This window comes from Mus caroli, chromosome 3 (assembly GCF_900094665.2).
Source record: "Mus caroli chromosome 3, CAROLI_EIJ_v1.1, whole genome shotgun sequence".
NCBI classification, from domain to species: domain Eukaryota; kingdom Metazoa; phylum Chordata; class Mammalia; order Rodentia; family Muridae; genus Mus; species Mus caroli.
Window position 1 is genome coordinate 49,239,961 of NC_034572.1, and position 18,949 is coordinate 49,258,909.

The window sequence follows — 18,949 nt, forward strand, 5'->3', positions numbered from 1 at the left end:
TAAATAAACTACAGTGTGTAATATATATATGTGTATATATATATGTGTATATATATATACATACACATATATATATCCTAAAGTTTCAAGATGAGGGTTATATTAGCATTATAATGCATCATAAAAAGCATGACAGTAATTCATATTGTAGGATCCATGCTTACAGAATACTGCCTAAAATAGGAATCTTAATGTGGTCCCCTGCAGAGATGCATAGGGAAAGTGTCAAAGCAGCAGATAAGAAGTTCTCCAATAGACGGGGCCTCAGCTTTCTAAACCATAGACACGGGGCTTTTCCTTCATGCGTTTTCCATAAAGGTGAAGCAACTCCTGCGTCCAGTGTCTACCTTAGCAAGACTCTGTATGAAGCTCATTGAGACTGAGTCTGCTGATTTGTAAATGACAAGGAGGGAATAACTATATTCATTTTCTCTGGAATTACAGAAACATAGTAAGGTGTACATAAATGAATTTTCTAGATAAATGGAGCTATCTTTATTAAGACACGGTTTTCTTATATGAAACCACTTAGATAGAACTCTTTCTGAAATCCATCACATACTTCTCAGACATTTACTTTTTCATGGAGCAAAGTTTGAGTTCCAGGCAGTGTGATGACAAGTCATGGCTCAAGTATCCAGTAAGTCAGTCAGGTCTAAGGGCTGAGATGTAAACAGTGGCTATAGTGCAAGATCACACATGCTCTGGAAGGAGAGGGCAGAAAAGAGAGCAGGGCCCTTTGCATGGGTCCAGAAACACTTCACTGGTAATCACAGGGGAAGGGGTAGGAGACCATCAGAAAGTTTTGTTAAAGAGGGTAAGAAACTTGAGTAAGAAGGGAGGGTAGAGGGTACTGGGGTAGATCAGAGGACAGGTGCCATGTGGGGCCATTCTGCATAAGTTGGGTTGTTCGTCAACTAATTTTCAGGAACAATGGTCATGACTGAACACAGAAAGATTTGGGTAACAAAGCCAAATTGGGGCTTGGAAGTGGGGGACAGGAGTGCAAGTGTGCCTAAACACCAGCAGGAGGAACAAAGGCAGGGCAGCAGCAAGGCACAGAGCAGGGCCAGTGCTGAGCAAGGCCACACTGAGCTGCTGAGAAAGGGAGAATTCCAGTTAAGTTATATATGTGACATGAAATTTCAAAGAAAGACCTAAACATAGAAGGAGAAAGAGAGAAGGGGCTGAGTGGAAAGCTGTAAGTTGAGCAAACATGCTGACTGTCAGCCAGGATAGTACTGTAGTCTGGGTACAGAGAAAGGGTGGCATCACAAGCTGGCCATTCTCAACAACAAACACAGCCCACTGGCAAGGGGCTGCAGTTCAATAGTCCTGAGCTGGGATGGGAGCGAGCCACATGAAGTCTGTGATACCAGGGCTTGGGGGATAACCCTGTAGCAAGGACCGTCCCTGCTCGTCCTCACACAGCCTAGTAGGATGTGCTCGTGAAGCCGACTGTAACCTACACTGCTGGAAGGAACAGCAAGAGTTTTAAATCTGAAGGAACTGCTCACATTTCCAACAGTGGCGACAGTCCCAAGACAGAGGCGTTTTAAAGTAGTTATCATGAAATGTCTGACTTTGAACAGCTAATTGGCAAGGTCACAGAGGATTTAAAACACTAGAGTAATTGTAATAGAGTCGTCTGGACAAGAAATTGGGGGCAGTTTAGTGGTTCTGATGGAGGAGGGATAAAACCACAGAAGTAGCTGATCCAGCAGATAAAGTTTGAAGTTTTATTTCTGTTCACTGCTTTAAAATATCATTTGAATTAGCCAATTTCAGTGAAAGGTAGTATGTAAATGTAGGTCACTGGTATCATCTCCTTATATTAATACCAATATTATTTAAGGTTTGTTTATTTTAATGATAATATAAAGACAAAGAGAGCATCACCACTGAGATCTAGCTGGTTTTGTACAAGGACATCTTTATCTCTTGTCCCAGACTAGGAATCAAGGGCCACTCAGTCTTAAAGTAGAAGGCCTTACTGTATCCTGCCATGATTCTAAGCACCCTATATGTGCTTCCATGTTTCTCACTGTTGACAAACACTTCATGGGGTGAAAGTCTTACCAACCCATTTTATAGATGTGAACATAGATGCCACGAAGGTGAAAATTTGCCCAGCCAAGCTCTCCAGGTGTCCGGTAGCATGGAGTCCAGCTATCCTGGTTGAGCCTGTATTCTGATTGCATACTGTGAAGGAAATGCTTTACATTTGTAAACTTGGGGGTGGTCCTTTACATAGAAATTAGTGAAACAGAAACAGAATTAAAAGAGTACTGAACTAGCAAAGACTTGAAATGTGAGGTCCTGGGTTTGGACTAGGGAACAGGCTGGGTTGGGGAGGGTGAGGTGTTACTGTGTGTGTGTGGGAAGTCTACAGATTACGGAGAGAGCAGGAGATGAGCTTCCTGAGTGATGCAGTGGAGGGGAGGGAGGTTAACAAGGCTGCAGCCTCAATCCCTTTAGAGGAACGCGTGTCCAAGGAACTTTCTAGGCAGATTGCTTAAAGTGACCAGGGGTGTATGGACAAGATGGTATGAAGGAGAAGGATGAACCTGCCCTGGCTTAAGACAGGGTTTTTACAAACACAAAGGTCTACATTAAGATGGCAAAACATTCTTAAAATAAGATGCAGGCTGTTCAAGTTGAGGGTCAGCTCCAGAGTAACCAACAAAATGTAGCCACAGGGTGAAGCTTTATCAGGGGTGTAGTCGGTCTCCTGGGAGCTATGTGAAGAATATTGAAGGTGGTGCCCGCAGATCTGTACAGCTACACAGTGAAGTCTAAGGATGCTGTAGACACTGCCTCTGTCTCAAAAGATTTGAGGAAGCTTTTTTTTTCTTTTAATACTGAACTATGATTAAAATATACAGAGTGGATGCATGATTTTATAGCTGCTGGACCAACAGGCAAAGGGACCTTGGCCCCACTTCCTACAAGCAAGCAGGCAGAAAAGCATTCGACTGCAAGGAGAGGCAATGAATGAAAAAGACTGACTCACAGGGCAAAGCCAAGGCCCCAGAGGATTGAAAGAGTCACAGGGCACAAGGAGCAGTGAGCCTCGTACAGACAGCAGCTGAGCAGACCCCACTGGCTTTGGTCTCCTTTCTACCTGCCTGTGTGAGGGCTTTTGAAAATCGCCTGGTGTCTGGGGAACTCCTTTCCAAAACAAGCTGCTTCGAGCACTTAGGGAGCCAACCAAAACCAGGGCACAGCTGCTTGGCTTCCATACAGAAACGCTAGACAAAGCTCACCAACGAGGGTAACTGGCCTGCTCCCTGCACTACTGTTAAACAGCATCTATTTAAGGAAAAATCCAAGGAGTTTAAATTTTGCTAAATAAAAAACAGTACAGAAAGACAAAGAATATTATTAAAGAAATGGCAAAGCGGGTATTATAACAGGCATTTTGTGTCTGCAAATGTGATTTCTAGTTTATTTTAACAGCTATACTAAAACCCCATGGTACAGTTAATAGTAGTATATGCGTTCTGTCAAAAATAGGAAAATATCCTCAAAACACAATTTCTAATTTACAAGCTTATGACAAGTTCAAGCTGCTGAGAAATTGAACTGGAAAGTATGTCTTAGGATGATAGAAGACCACTATTAACACTATCATAATTGTGTACCTATTGCATCAAACCTGACATTTCAGTTTAATATATTTTGCTGAGAGCTGTACCATTTTATGGCTTCCTGGTGAAATCAAATCTAACCCAGACGTTTTCACTTTCCTAATATAATTCACTGTGAGGTTTTAAAGCTGCCAGCGCTTTTCTATCCTTTTCCCAAAAGATTGATGCCTGGGCATCTGCTAATTCCACGAGAGCTCATAATGGGTCACTGAGGCAGTGTGAGCACCTCCATTAACTGCATTAATTTACACTATGTCACCTTAATGACACTGTGTCACAGTCACCTCTTCTAACATCTACATAGCCATTCAGAAAGTAACCTAACAACTTCGGGAGGTATTAGGGAAAATAAGTGAAAGGACATCTCTAAGTGGAATATCTCTGCTAGCAGGGCAGGGCTGAAGGAAAGAAATGTAAAATCAAAATACAATTTGACTCCACTCCTGGGGCCTCTCCTCAGAAGTCACTTGGGCAGCTTCCCTTCCTACCCAGCTTGGGTTCATTAGCACAGGAAGACACTGACATTAATGGAGAGAGACAGAATAAAACCATCTACCGCATTCTCAATCTTTCCTGCCAGGTTGTCTAAGTTAGTAGATAGTGCAGAGGTAGTTTTCTTCTTTGGAAACAAAACCACATTTCCCTAAAAACAAATCAGCTGCTACATACAGAGTAGAGACAAGAAATAAATATCGATGCTCCAGCAGTTAGTGGGATTATTATTCTTAGTAACTCACTCTTCCCTGCTAAGTCTGTCATTATTTTAGAGTGAAAAATGCCTTAATCAATGTATGGAATCAACTTTAAAAAGTTTCAACTCACCACTAATTATTTTTAAAGACGCCATATATCCTAACATTTTATCATAAGACCCACATTCTGGTGCTGTAACAGAAAACATCAGGCCATGTGTGCACATTATGTGATTGGCAACACCCATACACACATGCACACACAGGACAGGAACCTAATGCATTCTTAATATGCACACACACAATACAAACTCATAGATGTTACACACACACATGGAATAGAAGCCACACTGCCTGCTATTTCTTCTTTTTAATTTCTTGAGACAGGGTTTCTATGTATAGCCATGGCTATCTTGGAATTTACTCTGTAGATCAGTCTGGCATCAAACTCAAGAGATCTACCAGTCTCTGTTTCCTGAGTGCTGGGATTAAAGGTCTAGTATGCCTGGATTCTGTCTGCAATTTCAAAGATTGTTTTCAACCATTCAGAAGGCACAAAACCAAACCCCCAAAGGAGGCAAACAACATGTGTCACCTTTTGGTCAGTAAGTGCAGCAAAGTGTTGTGCGGCTGTGGAAAGGCAGGAGCCTGGGAGGCAGTGCTGCCCACTCCCGGGTGGGAACTCAGAGGCAGTGCTGCCCACTCCCGGGTGCACTGTCTAGAGCAGCAGCAGCCACACTACTTCTTCCGACAAGATGACTTGCGGGTGGGGAAGGACAGTGTAACATATGGCTTTAGGGAGGGAACTGTCATCACTGGGGATGATGGTTTGATAATATGTTTAAAAATTAAACACGCAGATGGCCTTGAGCCACTGGCCCTGTTATTAAGAGTCACCCTTTGCAAATACATACAAGGTACACAGAGCTCCATTCCAGGATGCTCTCTTCAGCTTTGACCTTCACAAGTGTAATAGAAGACTCTCCAGGACGCAGAAGTGCATTTCTATGTGTGTGTGAACATTCAGGCTTCCTGAAGAAAGAGACCCTGGAATATAAACACACAGTATGCAAGGGAAAGGGTGCTGGTCAGGGAGAACTGACAAAGCAGTCTACATAATGCCAAGGCAGCAAAATGCACTGCTTATAAACCAATTAAGTGTGTGGTAGAGAATGGGGGCTGGGTTCAGTATGGTTGCCCGGGGAAGGGGGAGGTGTTTAGTGACTGAAATGCAATTTGCTGAGGTGTCTGGTAGTTAAAGCACTGATCCAGTTCTTAGAATGGAAAGGGAAGTTGAGAAGTGTGTTTACATCAATAAATTACAAACGACTGTCTTCATACATGTGTGGGCATGTTAGAGTGAGCCTCTGAGTTAAGTAAAATGCTAATTCTTTGTTGTTATGATGCTAGGAATAGAGAGGATAAATTTTCACTTGAAATAGTTTGATAAAATAAGCATACAGCTCTGGCTTAAGATGGTAGATTTTAATTATATAAAAGAATATTTAACTTCCATGCAAACTGCTCATCAGGTGATTTTCTAAACAGGAGGTTGAGATACTGCGCATGGAATGCCTTCCAGCTCCCAGTTTTTGTCTTGTTCTCCAAGTACATTAAACAAGAGTGGGCCTCCCTGATTTCCTCAGCAGTCGGTGTGAATGATGGCGTATGCCTATTTTAGATTAATTTTTTAGAGAACTTAAGGCTGTTAGATGGGTGTGGCTACCACACATAATTCAGCAGGGCTTCAGGTGAAACCTCCTTTTTCTAAATGTAAATGCTCTGCATAAGTTAAGACTGGCTCTCATACACTGTCATAGCACAGATAACATGTGGATGTGCTACAATCTGCTTCCACTTCCTTTGTGATTTGCTGGGTAAGAGAAGTGTATTGCTCTGTACACATGTTTTGGGCAGCCACAGATATGCAAATCAAACAGATGAGTTTAACTGGCTCCTTTCTGAAGGACTAAGCCCTAAACTCAGTGACACCTGACAGTTTTGCACTGAGTGGCAATGGAGGGAAAAGCTCTATAAAGAAAAAGGGCTTAAAATGAGAAACTTTAGCTATGCAATAATCCATCATGTGATCTCACTATCAGAAAGGGAGAGAAAAGAGAAAGCACACTTTCCTCATGTGTCACTCGAGACCACGCAATCCTTTTCTTTTTCTTAAGAAAAAAGAACACATATAAACAATGAACAAGTGTTTGCATTTAATAATAGCTAAGGTGTACCAACTGTAAGGTTGCCCTGCTCTCTTTGTGAGCATTGTGTGTGCTGGTTTAATCTAATATGTATTGTTGCACAGTATCCCCAGGCAGTCAAGTAAAGGGTAAGGCTGTACTGAAAGCCTGCATTTTAAATGGGTCTTGTCATTAATGCTTTATTAATTGCCCCGGGCTACATGAACCCAAAGCTGGGCCAGATATAACACTATGACACATTAAGGTCAGACCCAATTCCCACTGTGTTTTATGCAATGGGCCAAATATTGAGTGAACAGCAGGAAAGGTAAGTTATGGGATTCTTCGCTCCATCTCCAGCTTATGCCATCTGGAATAGATAGGGATTTTTGAATTAATGAAAACACCTTAATGAACTGACACTAAAAGTCCTGAGTTACTTTTTGATGGTTATTAATTGAAGTTACTGGTTATTAACAAAAACTCCAGTGCCAGGTGTGGTGGAGTACCACTTACTAGTTATTGGTTAGGGAAAGCCTAGATGCCCCTAAAATAATGCTTTGCCTTCCTCTTAGTTGGGCACTGGAACTAGATAATAAGATCCAATAGCTAGAGGCACCATGCACCTTGAATGTATGCTATAGAGAAAGCAAGCGGCAACTGGGCTGGAAGCCTCCTCCACCTAGCTTTCAAAGTGCTAGAAGATGCTATATGGGCTGCTGGGGAAGAAATCTGGCTGTGAACCCTGCAAGTTACGATGCCAACCTCATCCATTGTAAGGTCCAGCTCATTCGGACAATGGTGGTTAGGACACTAGTCTGATTGTGTTTAAACTTTTGCTTATTCGTGTAATTTTATGGGTGGTTTCTGTCCCACCCCCCAAACCACAACAGAACCCTGGTAATCTTTATTAATAAGCTGTAGGCACTAGGCTAGGCAGGTTCTGAGCTAGTCTAACCTACATCCCAGCCATAGGCTTCCTTGTCACTTGACAACTGAGTCTTCCTCTGTTTGCTCTTCTGCATGTGTGTTCTCTGTACCATTTTCTCTTGGCCATGTGCTCATGGTCCATCCTGCCTCATGGAGACCTCCTTCTCCTACCTCATTCCCTCTCCTCATTCATGGTCCCTGCCTAAGAACCCGTACTTGACTTCAAGTCACCCCTTCCTCTCTCTCCTGTCCAGTTCCAGGCTCTGGCCTTTTACTATCCAATCAGGGATTACTGAGGAGCATTTTTTACAGAACATTGGTCAATACAATGCCCATGTCCAGACTGCAACATGATCTTGGGCCACAGAGCTCAGCATCTGAATACACAGCATACAAGACCAACCCTAACACTCAACACAAGAAGGAGTCCATGTGAACCTTCCCCAAGCCTCCAGTGAGGAGCTTAACTCTGTTGTTTAGCTAGTGTGTGCCAAACCACCTTCTAAATGCATGTTTATATCCAAAGTCAATTACCATTCCCACCTTTAATCAGAGAAACTTCTCTTTCCAGTAAGCTTCCAGGAGGCAAAGACTGCTGGTACAAGATGGTGAGAAAAAGTGAGTTATGCTCAGCCTTAAATAAGGCATTTCTACCACTCACTAAGGCTCAGGGAACACCGTGGAAGGGGACATAGAAAGATAGGGAAAACCAGAAGGAAGGGGGAAAGACAGCAAAATACCACCTTCTAGGTAAAAACAGTCATGAACTTTCAAAAATAACCAATGGCTACACCATGTTTGCACATGAATGCCCATCAACAGTCAGGGTGGAGGAGGGTCCCAGTGAACCCTACCCTCACTGCTGAATCATTGCCTGTGGGTTCAAGAAAAGAGGAAAAATAATTTCTTTCCATTATGTACCCACTGTTGACCACCCTACCAGGCTCCAGTGGATATTCCCAATATACCAGTCACACAGATGGTCCTGGTTAAACTAAATGGATCCTACAACAACAACAACAACAGCAGCAACAACAACAACAAAAACAACAACAACAGATTTTTTTTTTAAGATTTGATGTAGTACACAATTTTAGTATGAGCAAAAGCTGTAATGATATATATACATATATACGTATATATATATACATATACATAAAACTTTAAAAATAAAAATTTCAACAAATTTTAGAGTTCTGTGACTATAAATGATAAATTATATACCTTTACATCGGATGTATCTCTCTGACTGGTTCTCCATGACCTTGCAATGGATGAGAAGGTTCGGTCTGGATGGTCAAATTTCCCATCATTTGCATTGAGGAAGAAGGTTGTGAATGGCTCCTAAATAAAGAAAAGAATCAGTCACTGGATCATTTGAAATATAGCTACAGTCATTTCTTTGTTAAAACAAAACAAAATAAAACAAACAAACAAAAACCACCAGCATCTTGAGGTCCTCTATGGGAAGAAGAAATACAGAGCCCTGGGTAAAGGCCTAGACCAAGGTATCAGATGTAGGTCTGAGCTGACTCTCATTGACATTGCAGACCACTGTTGCACAGCCTGCAGTGTCCTCCAGTCTTATAGGCATGTTTTTCATCTGCAAAGTGATGAAGTGCCTTACTATCTGTTAATGGTTCTCACAGCATTTATAAGGGAGATTTTCTTTCTTTCTAGTAGTTCAGCTTGAAGGGCTCTCTAACAGGCCCAAACATTGCAAACACAGCACTGCACTGCCAGGTCTTGCCCACCCCTCTTCCCTCCCCCTTTCTAAAATGTTAGATCAAATTCCTAATGCTAGCTACAAAGGTCTATTCCCTTATTGGCCACCTCCTTAAGCCCGCCTAAAACTCTAAGGTACAACTATTGAAACGCCAAGTTCCAGCAATCAAAATTCATTATTTGGCTATTCTGGCTAACTTGTTCAAATCAGGACTTACCAACTCACCGTAGCAGAGATCCCCTTTTCTCCTTAAAACCACTTCTGGATCAATGCCTGCTGCTACCTGTACTGCATTCCCCACTATGAAAGCGCCTCTCTTTCTCATTAACTCCTGGTACGTAAAGATTCTTCATGACCCAATCCATTGAATAGGAATAGACTAAAGTGATTGTAATTAAGACTGGACAATTCTAGTAGACGGTGACTGGTGCCTTTGATTAGCACTGTTAGCCCTGGGTCTATCAGTCAGGACATCTCCCATGGCAGGAGCCCTTGGGATGATGCCATCACAACAGCTGCTCTGTAGTTTTTAGGTTGAGCAGGAGATATTACTTTTGACATCATTAAATTTGCCTTCAGATCAGGTAAGTGGTATTCATTCTCACTGAGGAATCCTTAGGAACCTAAAGTAGAACACAGGCAGATGTGTGTTTCTGTTGGCATATTTACCCTTTACTCTGAAGCTGATGATGGGAAGGATCAATGACAAAACTCATTCCCAAGTTTCATGATGCTAGTCTGCAGGGCATTTTCCTAATTGTCTGTTTTCTTTAATACACATCTCCATTTGCTTCTTAATGTATTAGACATCATTTTTGTTCTTTTATATTCCTTTCCTTGCCACTGGGCAGCAACCAGAAATATAAACCCTTTACAGTATTTTTCTGAAATTTAGCGTGAATACGTGTTATCAATTTTCTAAGTCTGTAATATGTCATCTTTAATTTTGGATGACAGAAAAGTCAGATGGAAGAGACAAGATCATGAATGATAAACAAAATGCAAGAAAACGGAAGCAATAAATACAGAACCTGAAAATCACATACATAGGCTGGAAGTCTACTCTGTAAAGACTTTAGGTTATGTGAGAGACAAGTGGATATCACTAAAATTAGGAATAAAAATTGTCTGAGGTGTCTCTTCTGATTGACTTGCTTTGTAGACTTTTAATTTACTAATAAAAGTCACATAATAAATGTAGCATATGTGATCATGAAATTAATCAAAATTGAAATATTAAAATAAAAAATAATAGTGATAAATTGAGCAAAATATGCCTAATTAATTTTAAGATTCGATTGCACAATTTACCTATTTTGGGAAATTCCTTTACATAACTCTGTCATGTAACTGCGTCGGTCACTTCTTTCTACAAACTGACAATAATCTTGGGATAACTATATGAATTAGCTAAGATTAAATGAAAAAACAAAGAGAAAGCTTCATATATCTTACCTGACACAAAGTTATCAAACAACCACCAGCCTTGTGTACCCAGACTGCAGTTACTGGATACCTCCAAGGACACTGGCCACCTTCCCTGCCTTGTAATCACTTCCAACCAGTTAATTCCAACCTAGAAACACTTTTTTACTTTTTCCTTTTCCTTTCCTTTCCCTTCCCCCCCCTTCCCCTTTTCCCTTTCCCCTTTCCTTTCCTTTTTCCTTTCCTTTCCTTTTTCCTTTCCTCTTTCCTCTTTCCTTTCCTTCTTCCCCGTTCCCTTTCCCCTTCCTTTCCTTTCTTCCTCTTTCCCCTTTCCTTCATTCCATTTAAAAGCCAAAATCAAACCCTGACTGTAGGTAATCACAACAAAGGGAAGATGCAGATCTGCAGTGATGTGGAACCTTGTAGAGAGGAGGAAGCAGGTGCATGCTGAGAGCTTCCTGTGCTATAGCCTGCTGTCCTTCTGGGCTGGCACCCTTCACACTGCCTCCCTGGCAGGTGTGTGCCTCCCTCCCTTTAGCACATGAGCATGTTCAAGGCCACACTTTCACAAATGGAGGCCTGACTATCTGAGGCCTGAGATCTAGCTTCCTCTTAGTTCTTTGGAAAGAATCCAACAGTAACTCGACACTCAGTCCACATTTCCTATTAATTACCCTGCACACTTTCTGCGTGACACACTTCTGATTAAACATCATCTGCCATCCCCTAAGTGAATATGCTCTGCCCTTATGTGTCAGTATTCAAAATGAACAGTGAAAAGTTTTATTCAGGTTGGTTTAACGATGATAATCCTAAAAGTACTACTGGCATTTTTACTAGAAACAGGTTATTTTTAATGACATTTCAGTTTGTAGGTAGAATTTCTAAATAATCTGCAATTATAAAGAAAGTTCTGAATTATAAATAACACATGTAGAAATTAAAATTTTGAATGTTATCTATTAGGCTCTCTAAGAATCATTGTTACTAAATGTCTAAAGAATTAGCTTAGCACAAAAGGGCTAAAAATACTATGTGTACCAGGGAAATTGGTCCCTGAGGGCTGCAGTGGTCAGTGAGCACTGTGTGATTTCTCTGGGGTGATGTCTCCAGTCTAGAAAGGACAAAAGTCCAAGCACACTGTGCCTTATGTGTTAGCTGTGGTAAGAATCCCACCTTGGAATGAGGGCTCCTTCAGCATTTGTCTGGCAGACATTAATGAAACAGTCTTTCTAGAGTCTGGCAGTTCAGACAAGTGACTTCACTGGCAGTTTGCATAAAACAATGTTCTTAATTTAAAGTAATGAGGTATGCAGATAATTACCATTTTTATGCAATTATCATCATTGACATACTACATATATTGACTGATAACCAATTTAATGACTTTAGGTCTAAAAGGTTTCAAAGGTAGGGGACAGATACTTATTTTAATATGTATTATATTTTATGAACAGATTCTTAGTGACACAAATTGTAATGCATTTTTTACTTCATAAACTCCTTAGGGTAAGAGTGAAGAAAGCAGGTTTCCCTGGGCCATTAGTTGAACGCGCCCTAAGCTGTTCGACCACAGAACTCCAGGACCTTGCCTCTGACAGCTTGCCATAAGGCATTGGAGCTAAATGAGTATTCATAAAAGCGACTCCAGCCACACTGTCTGATACAGCAGCCAACAGATGCTATATTGTGCTAGAAAATAGCATATTCTTTGAATTTCAAGACAAGTAAAAAAGTATTAAACATTACATAAATAATTTTTTATTGGTTATATGATCAAAAAGTAACATTTTGGGTATGGCAGGTTTAAATTGATGAGACAAATTCCACTTGTTTCTTCCCCTTCCCGAGGCCACTGGAAGCTGTGAAACAGTCAGTGTAGGGGTTTGCTGTGAGGCTGCACTGCTCTGTGTACAGCAGACAGGGAAGCTCACTCTCAGGCCCTTACATAGTCTTGTGTTTTATCCACTGGAACAACAAGTCAGCCAGAGGATTGTGCTTTGTGATTGGAGGAGAGAATTAGCTTATTTGGAAGATATGTGTGTGTGTATATATATGTATACACACACATACACACACACACATATGTATATGTATGTGTATGTGTATGTGTATGTGTATGTGTATGTGTATGTGTATGTGTATATGTATATGTATGTGTATATGTATCAGGTGGTTGAGGAGAAGTGTTTTTCATTTAATACATTTTGCCAGTCTGGCACCGGAATTGACTAAATGGCATTCACGGAAAACACATAGCATCATTGTAACTATTTAAAGATGCAATCAAATATTATTCTTACTTAAGTCTCAAGACAACACAATTGATATATTTATTATTATTATTGTTTTCACACATGTTCTGGGCTTTTTTCCATCTCTAAGAGAACTAAGTGAGCCCCACCCCCAACTCCTAAGCAGTGGCTCAACAAGGAGGTGGCATCACAGACTCTGATGAGGTATGAAAAGGCCTCTCACGAGTGAAAACTTCTGGTTTCAGTGTTTTTGAAAATGTTTCTGTTTCTGTGTGCTTCTTGTGGACTGTAGGTGGTCTACCCTGATGGTGTGTGGAGGGCAGTTCTTGGCCTGCTTAGGTGCAGCCACATTTTATTCTTAGCTCCCACAGCAATCAGCAAGTAGAAATGTAGAGACACTCTATCCCCCTCCATTTTAAGTCTATGCTTCCTGTACTGATTTCTGTCTGCTTGCAGTTCACTCATGGCTAGGTCCTTCCCACTAGTGTCAATAATGACTGGAAATTTAGCTTTATGGCCTAATCACTGGTGACCTGAGAAATGAATTCCCCAGTCATTTTATTTTCTTCTCTGTTTCCCCATTTCTGAATATAAATCAATTAAGACCACCTTTTACGGCTGTGCCAATCAAAAATCAGCTATCTTAAATCTTGACTGGTCCTTCTGTGGCTGGAGCCCCAGGATGGATCCCAGGATTCCGTGGGGGAGCTCAGAGGAATCTTCTCTCACCTGAATGAGAAGGGCACTCTGCAGGAGTACAGTATCTGACTAGTAAGGCTTGGCCACTAATTATTAGAGTATAAAATACAGTTAAGATTTTTCTTAACTTCAAACTTAATACACTTAAGCTGAATCTTGGACAGATGAGATTAACTTAAAAGCCTTGGTCTAAAAAAAAAAAAAAGAGCATATCTTTATATTTTTACTTCTGTATGGAGTTAGTTCCTCTTAAGTAAGGTTTGTGTTTGTTTTATCAATACATTAGCTGATCTAAAATTAAAGCTGTGTATCAGAGAGTCCTTCATGACTGACTCAGGAGTCCTGGGTGGGACAGGATTAGGATGTAACAGAGTGTCTGCTCAGTTTGTGCTAATCCCCAGCTCAAAAGTAAGTCCACGGATTTAAGTAACGTGCTTCCTAACCCAATTCTGCAAAGAAGATCAGACACAAACAAAACAAAACAAAACAAAACAAAACAAAACAAAACAAAACAAAAAACCAAAGCCATGTGTGGTCGTGCATATCTGTAATCCCAGCATTTGGGAGGCTGAACAGGAAGACCACGGGCTTGATGCTATCTGGGCTACATGGCGTTCATTTTCTGCTCACCGGTCTCTCTAGCTGTTAAAATGCACCACAAATGTACTTGATTTCCATTTAGTTTACTTACACTGCAACCCTGGAGGTAGAGGCAGCTGAGTTAAGATGATACTTACAATCCGAACAAGCCATGACAGGGCGGAAGTGGCCGTTGAGTAGTGTGTGTTGTAGTGGTAGGGTGGGCTTTGATCATCCTCCCATGTCTCATAGCGCTCTGCGTAAAACACTGCTCTCTTCGGGTTCAAAGCACCGATTGGCTGTAAAAAGATAAAAGAAATGTTCTGTTCCATGCAGCAACAGCAAACATTCTAGATGTCCAGGCTTTATCCTGAAAGTAACCCAGCACTAATGGACTGCTCTGTACGGCTTTTTCAGTGAGTAGGTTCATATTAATTGCTAATCAGTGTACTTGCTAAAGACACACAGGCACTATGCACATGAGCAAAGTCCCCAGACTTGGCTGTCATTTTAGAAAACGAGATTCCCAGGGTGATTCGGGGGTTTTATTTAAAAATTTCTTACACTTTTATCATGTTCTTGTACCTTTCCCAGCCTCTCCCAGAGCCTGGTCAATTTTATGTTCCTTCTTGTTCTCTCTCTTCTCAAAATAAACCAAAACGAAAACAAAACAAAAAATAAAAAACAAAACAAGCAAGGAAACAAAACCAACAAGCCAAAAGTGACCAAAACAGGATGAAAGTGATTATATTTTAACTGTTCAGGTCAAATCAGTATTTTCATGGCTCTTTTCTATTTCCTTGGCTTCTTAGCATCCATGATGGAGACTGAGCTTGGCAACATTATTTTTTTAAATTTTTATTAGATATCTTATTTACATTTCAAATGTTATTCCCTTTCCTCATTTCCCCTCCGAAAACCTCCCTATCCCATTCCCTCTCCCCCTGCTCACCAGCCCACCCACTCTAGCTTCCCTGTCCTGGCATTTCCCTACACTGGGGCATCAGGCCTTCACTGGACCAAGGGCCTCTCCTCTCACTGATGTCCGTCCCACAAGGCCATCCTCTGCTACATATGTGGCTTGAGCCATTGATCCCTCCCATGTGTACTCTTACCACCAACCAAAGAGTGCACATGGAGGGACTCATGGCAACCACTATTAAGACAGCTTTCTATACTGTTGTCTTTGCTGAGTTAGGAACTTTCTCACCTTTGCACTGCCTTCCGTGTTTGCCAAGGTCAGTCTCTAGTACGCTAAGGAGTCAAAGTCCTTCATAGAAAGCACAGTTGGAACACTGGCCTGGTCTGCTACTGTCAAATTGGAGCTCCAGTCTTTTTTATGAATTTAAACAGTCAGTCAAGTAACGAGAGGCGGATCCAGAGGACTCAAGTTCCCAAGTAGGTACTTTGTGAAGCCACTATGACCTGCTCTATCTAGACTTTGGAGGACAACATGGGATATTTTCTTCCCTTGAAAAGCACATGTTAACTATTAGACAATGCCTACAAACTTCTTCACACATCTAAACTTTAATGATTCCTAGAAGAACCTCACTGTATAAAATGAGGGTATGACTGCTCCAGGTTATGGTTGAGGGGAAGGTCTTTATTGTAGATATGGGGGAGAGTATAGCCATTGGCATCTGTAAGAATCCAGAGCAGGGCAGGAAGGAATAGACTAAATATGGCCAGCAGAGTGAACAGGGCCTTAGGGGAGAAGGGATGGGATCGGAGGGGTGGCTGGAGTGTGGGTGAGGGTATAGAAGAGAAGAAGAGAAGAGAGGATGAGGGAGGAGAAAGGGGTGACGGGAGAGGGGAGAAGGGAGAGGGGAGAGAGATCTTCAGAACTAAAATGGCAGGATTATATGGGAATAAGAAGCTGGGGTAAAGAAAGCCCTTGAGCTGGAGAAGTTGTGAGTAGGGGCTAGGGCTGGGTGAGAAGAGCCATTGGTACTGAGTGAGCCTGAAGGCCAGCCTGTGCTTTGAAAAGCTAAAAAGCACCATAGGCAACCTTTGTCCCCAGTTTCTTTGGGACTTGATACTGGAGTGCAAATAACATAAATAACCTTAGTTCAATTTTCTGTCTGGTTTTGGTTTCTTCATCAGTTGCATACTGCACAAATAAGTGTTTACATTGAGAGTGAAAATGTTAAGTATATCAAGCTTTACTCCAAAATTTAATACTACTGCTTAAATATGAAGTCCCCCAAAGGCTTAATCTTAACAGAAGTTATAGAAAATTAGTGTTTCAATGGGACATATAATGTTACACAAGAGAGAAAAATTCGTTTGTAAATTGCTGTGAGCCTTTTCTTTTGGTCCCAGAAGACTAATTTAAACTACACAATGATGTCAGCAGTTAGAGCTGCTAGAATTTCCATAATAAGCTCTTATTTGTAAGGATGCTTAGCCTGAATATTGAAATTACTTGTACAGCATGCTCCTTTTATGTTAGTCTTTATTATGTGATGACCAAAATTAAGCCACTTATTTTTTTAAAAGGAATGTTTCTTGGTTATGAGAATATTAATATTTTAAAGTTCCAAAACCATTAATCCTCATTTCTATGAATCTTAGAATTAAAGTATAAAATTTCCGCTTAAGTACTTCAACCCAATTTTGTGCTAAATTTCAGCAGTTACCTATATCTCCTTTTACACAGATATAAAAAAGGGAGATATTTTGTCAAACATTATGTAAAATTCTCAATATTTAAAGGAAATGTAACTTTTATGTCTGATGAAAGGACAAGTACTCCCAAGCAGAACATACAAAGGCTGCTTAGTGACTTGGACCAGTCTCTCCTAGACGTGCGCGTGTAGAAGTCTTCCTAACTCAGGGAGCTGTCTGAAAAGAGTGGAGCCTTCTGTCTTGAAAGTGCTGGTGGATCTTTCAGTTGTAGAACATCTGCCCATACAGGAGGACCAACCTTATACTGATATGTTTGTTCTCTAAGACCTCACAAAACATCATGAAAGAAGAAAATGGCCAGTCCCCTAATCTCTTCCAGCCATCCCCCTCAACTACCCCCAAAGGTAAAATAAATATTTAAATTTTCTATTTTGCTCATTTCGCTGATGTTTGAATTGGTATGAAACAGCTGCACTGTATTAAAGTCTGCAAACCTTTACTACTTAAAATATATTTCTGATTAGAAATTTTGCCTAGTGAAGCTATAAATTTTGCCTATAAAGTTTTCTGAAATGAAAAATAAACAATTTCATTTCTATTTACTACTTTAAAAACCATTTCGTTTCTAGTAGTTAAGGAACAAACTTTTTAAAGAGAAAAATGCTTCCAGTTGTTTCTTACTCAATCCAGAAAGGCATCAGATATTCTCATGACCCTGTTAATATCTGTCTACCTCTCTATTGATAAGGCTGAAAGTCTGGCGTCTGTCTAAAACTTAAGTGAGTATCACCCATGAATCCACATGAATCTGGTAGATGACTGTGGCTAAAATTTTGGTGAAAACACACAGCTCTATTTACCGAGGCTGACGCACTTAGTTGGCAGCAGGAACTAGTCTTCTTCCCGGCAGCAGTGGCATTTAGATACAGCATGGCTGTGCGTTCCACGTCCAGAGTTTAACACTTGATGCTGGATCTGCTGCTGTTTGGTGCTATACACGCAACATAAAACCATGCACAAGCAGCAGGTAGAGACTAAAAATTGGATCTCTATACTCAGAAAACCCTGTTGTTTTCAGAAGGGCTAGTAAGCTTACATAACTTGCTATAGTTATTGATATCTTGAGAAAATTAACTGACATGTGTCCAGACATTCATATTCCTGGTGAAATTGGGCAGCGATTGTTTATGTTGCAATGAAGCACTGTTGTAGCTATTGAACAAATGATGTTCTATCCTCCACTTCTATTCCTTATCATCCACTCCTCAAAGATCCAGGAGAAAAATCTGCCTCAAACCGGAGTGCCACAAAAAAGCTTCTTTTCTTAAACAAATCTGTGACTTTATTGTATGGAATAAATATCCTAATAGATACATGCATAGAGATTTACATCATTTAAGGTATTTATCTACTATCTTTTATTTAATTATCATCTATCTTCTTATCTATCTATCTCTCTCTCTCTATCTCTTTATCTAAATATATATATATATATATATATATATATATATATAACTGCTGCAAACACAGAGTAGAACAGGCTCTACTTAGACATTTTTTTGCAATAAGCATCTATAAGATAAGAAAAAATGACTAACAAAAATTGTAGTTAGGGAAATATTTATGATAAACTAGAGCATTGAAAGAAAACTCTGGCAATGCGGGCATGGTGGCGCATGCCTTTAATCCTAGCACTTGGAGGGCAGAGGCAGGTGGATTTATGAGTTTGAGGCCAGCCTGGTCTACAGAGTGAGTTCCAGAACAGCCAGGGATACACAGAGAAACCCTGTCTTGAAAAGCAAAAATAAATACATACATACATACATACATACATACATACATACATACATACAAATAAATAAAAATAAAAGAAAGAAAGAAGGAAAGAAAGAGAGAGAGAGAGAGAGAGAGNAAAGAGAGAGAGAGAGAGAGAGAGAGAGAGAGAGAGAGAGAGAGAGAGAGAGAGAGAGAAAACTCTGGATACATGCTGATCTTGTCTGAGTAAGTACTAAATGTAAACTCAAAGAATGGTCTTCAAAGTAGATTATAAATTTGAGGAATTTGAGGCATTCAAGGAGAAACATGTCCACTACAGTATCTCAGCACTTTATTCTGGCACATCACTAAAACCTGGAAATGTGCGTGTCAGTGCTCAAAGTACTGAAATTCTATGTAT

At 40.6% G+C, this 18,949-nt stretch overlaps 1 protein-coding gene across 10 annotated transcripts in view; it reads right to left on the reverse strand.

Moving 5' to 3' along the window:
* Nbea (neurobeachin) overlaps positions 1–18,949 on the reverse strand; it is a 543,806-nt gene that overhangs the window by 53,111 nt on the left and 471,746 nt on the right. For all 10 annotated transcript variants that reach the window (XM_029475176.1, XM_029475174.1, XM_029475170.1 and 7 more), the window contains 2 exons: positions 14,301–14,441; positions 8,683–8,802 (listed from right to left, as the gene is read on the reverse strand). In XM_029475176.1, the coding sequence (XP_029331036.1) occupies positions 8,683–8,802; positions 14,301–14,441 (261 nt within the window). The remainder of the gene's footprint in view (positions 1–8,682; positions 8,803–14,300; positions 14,442–18,949) is intronic.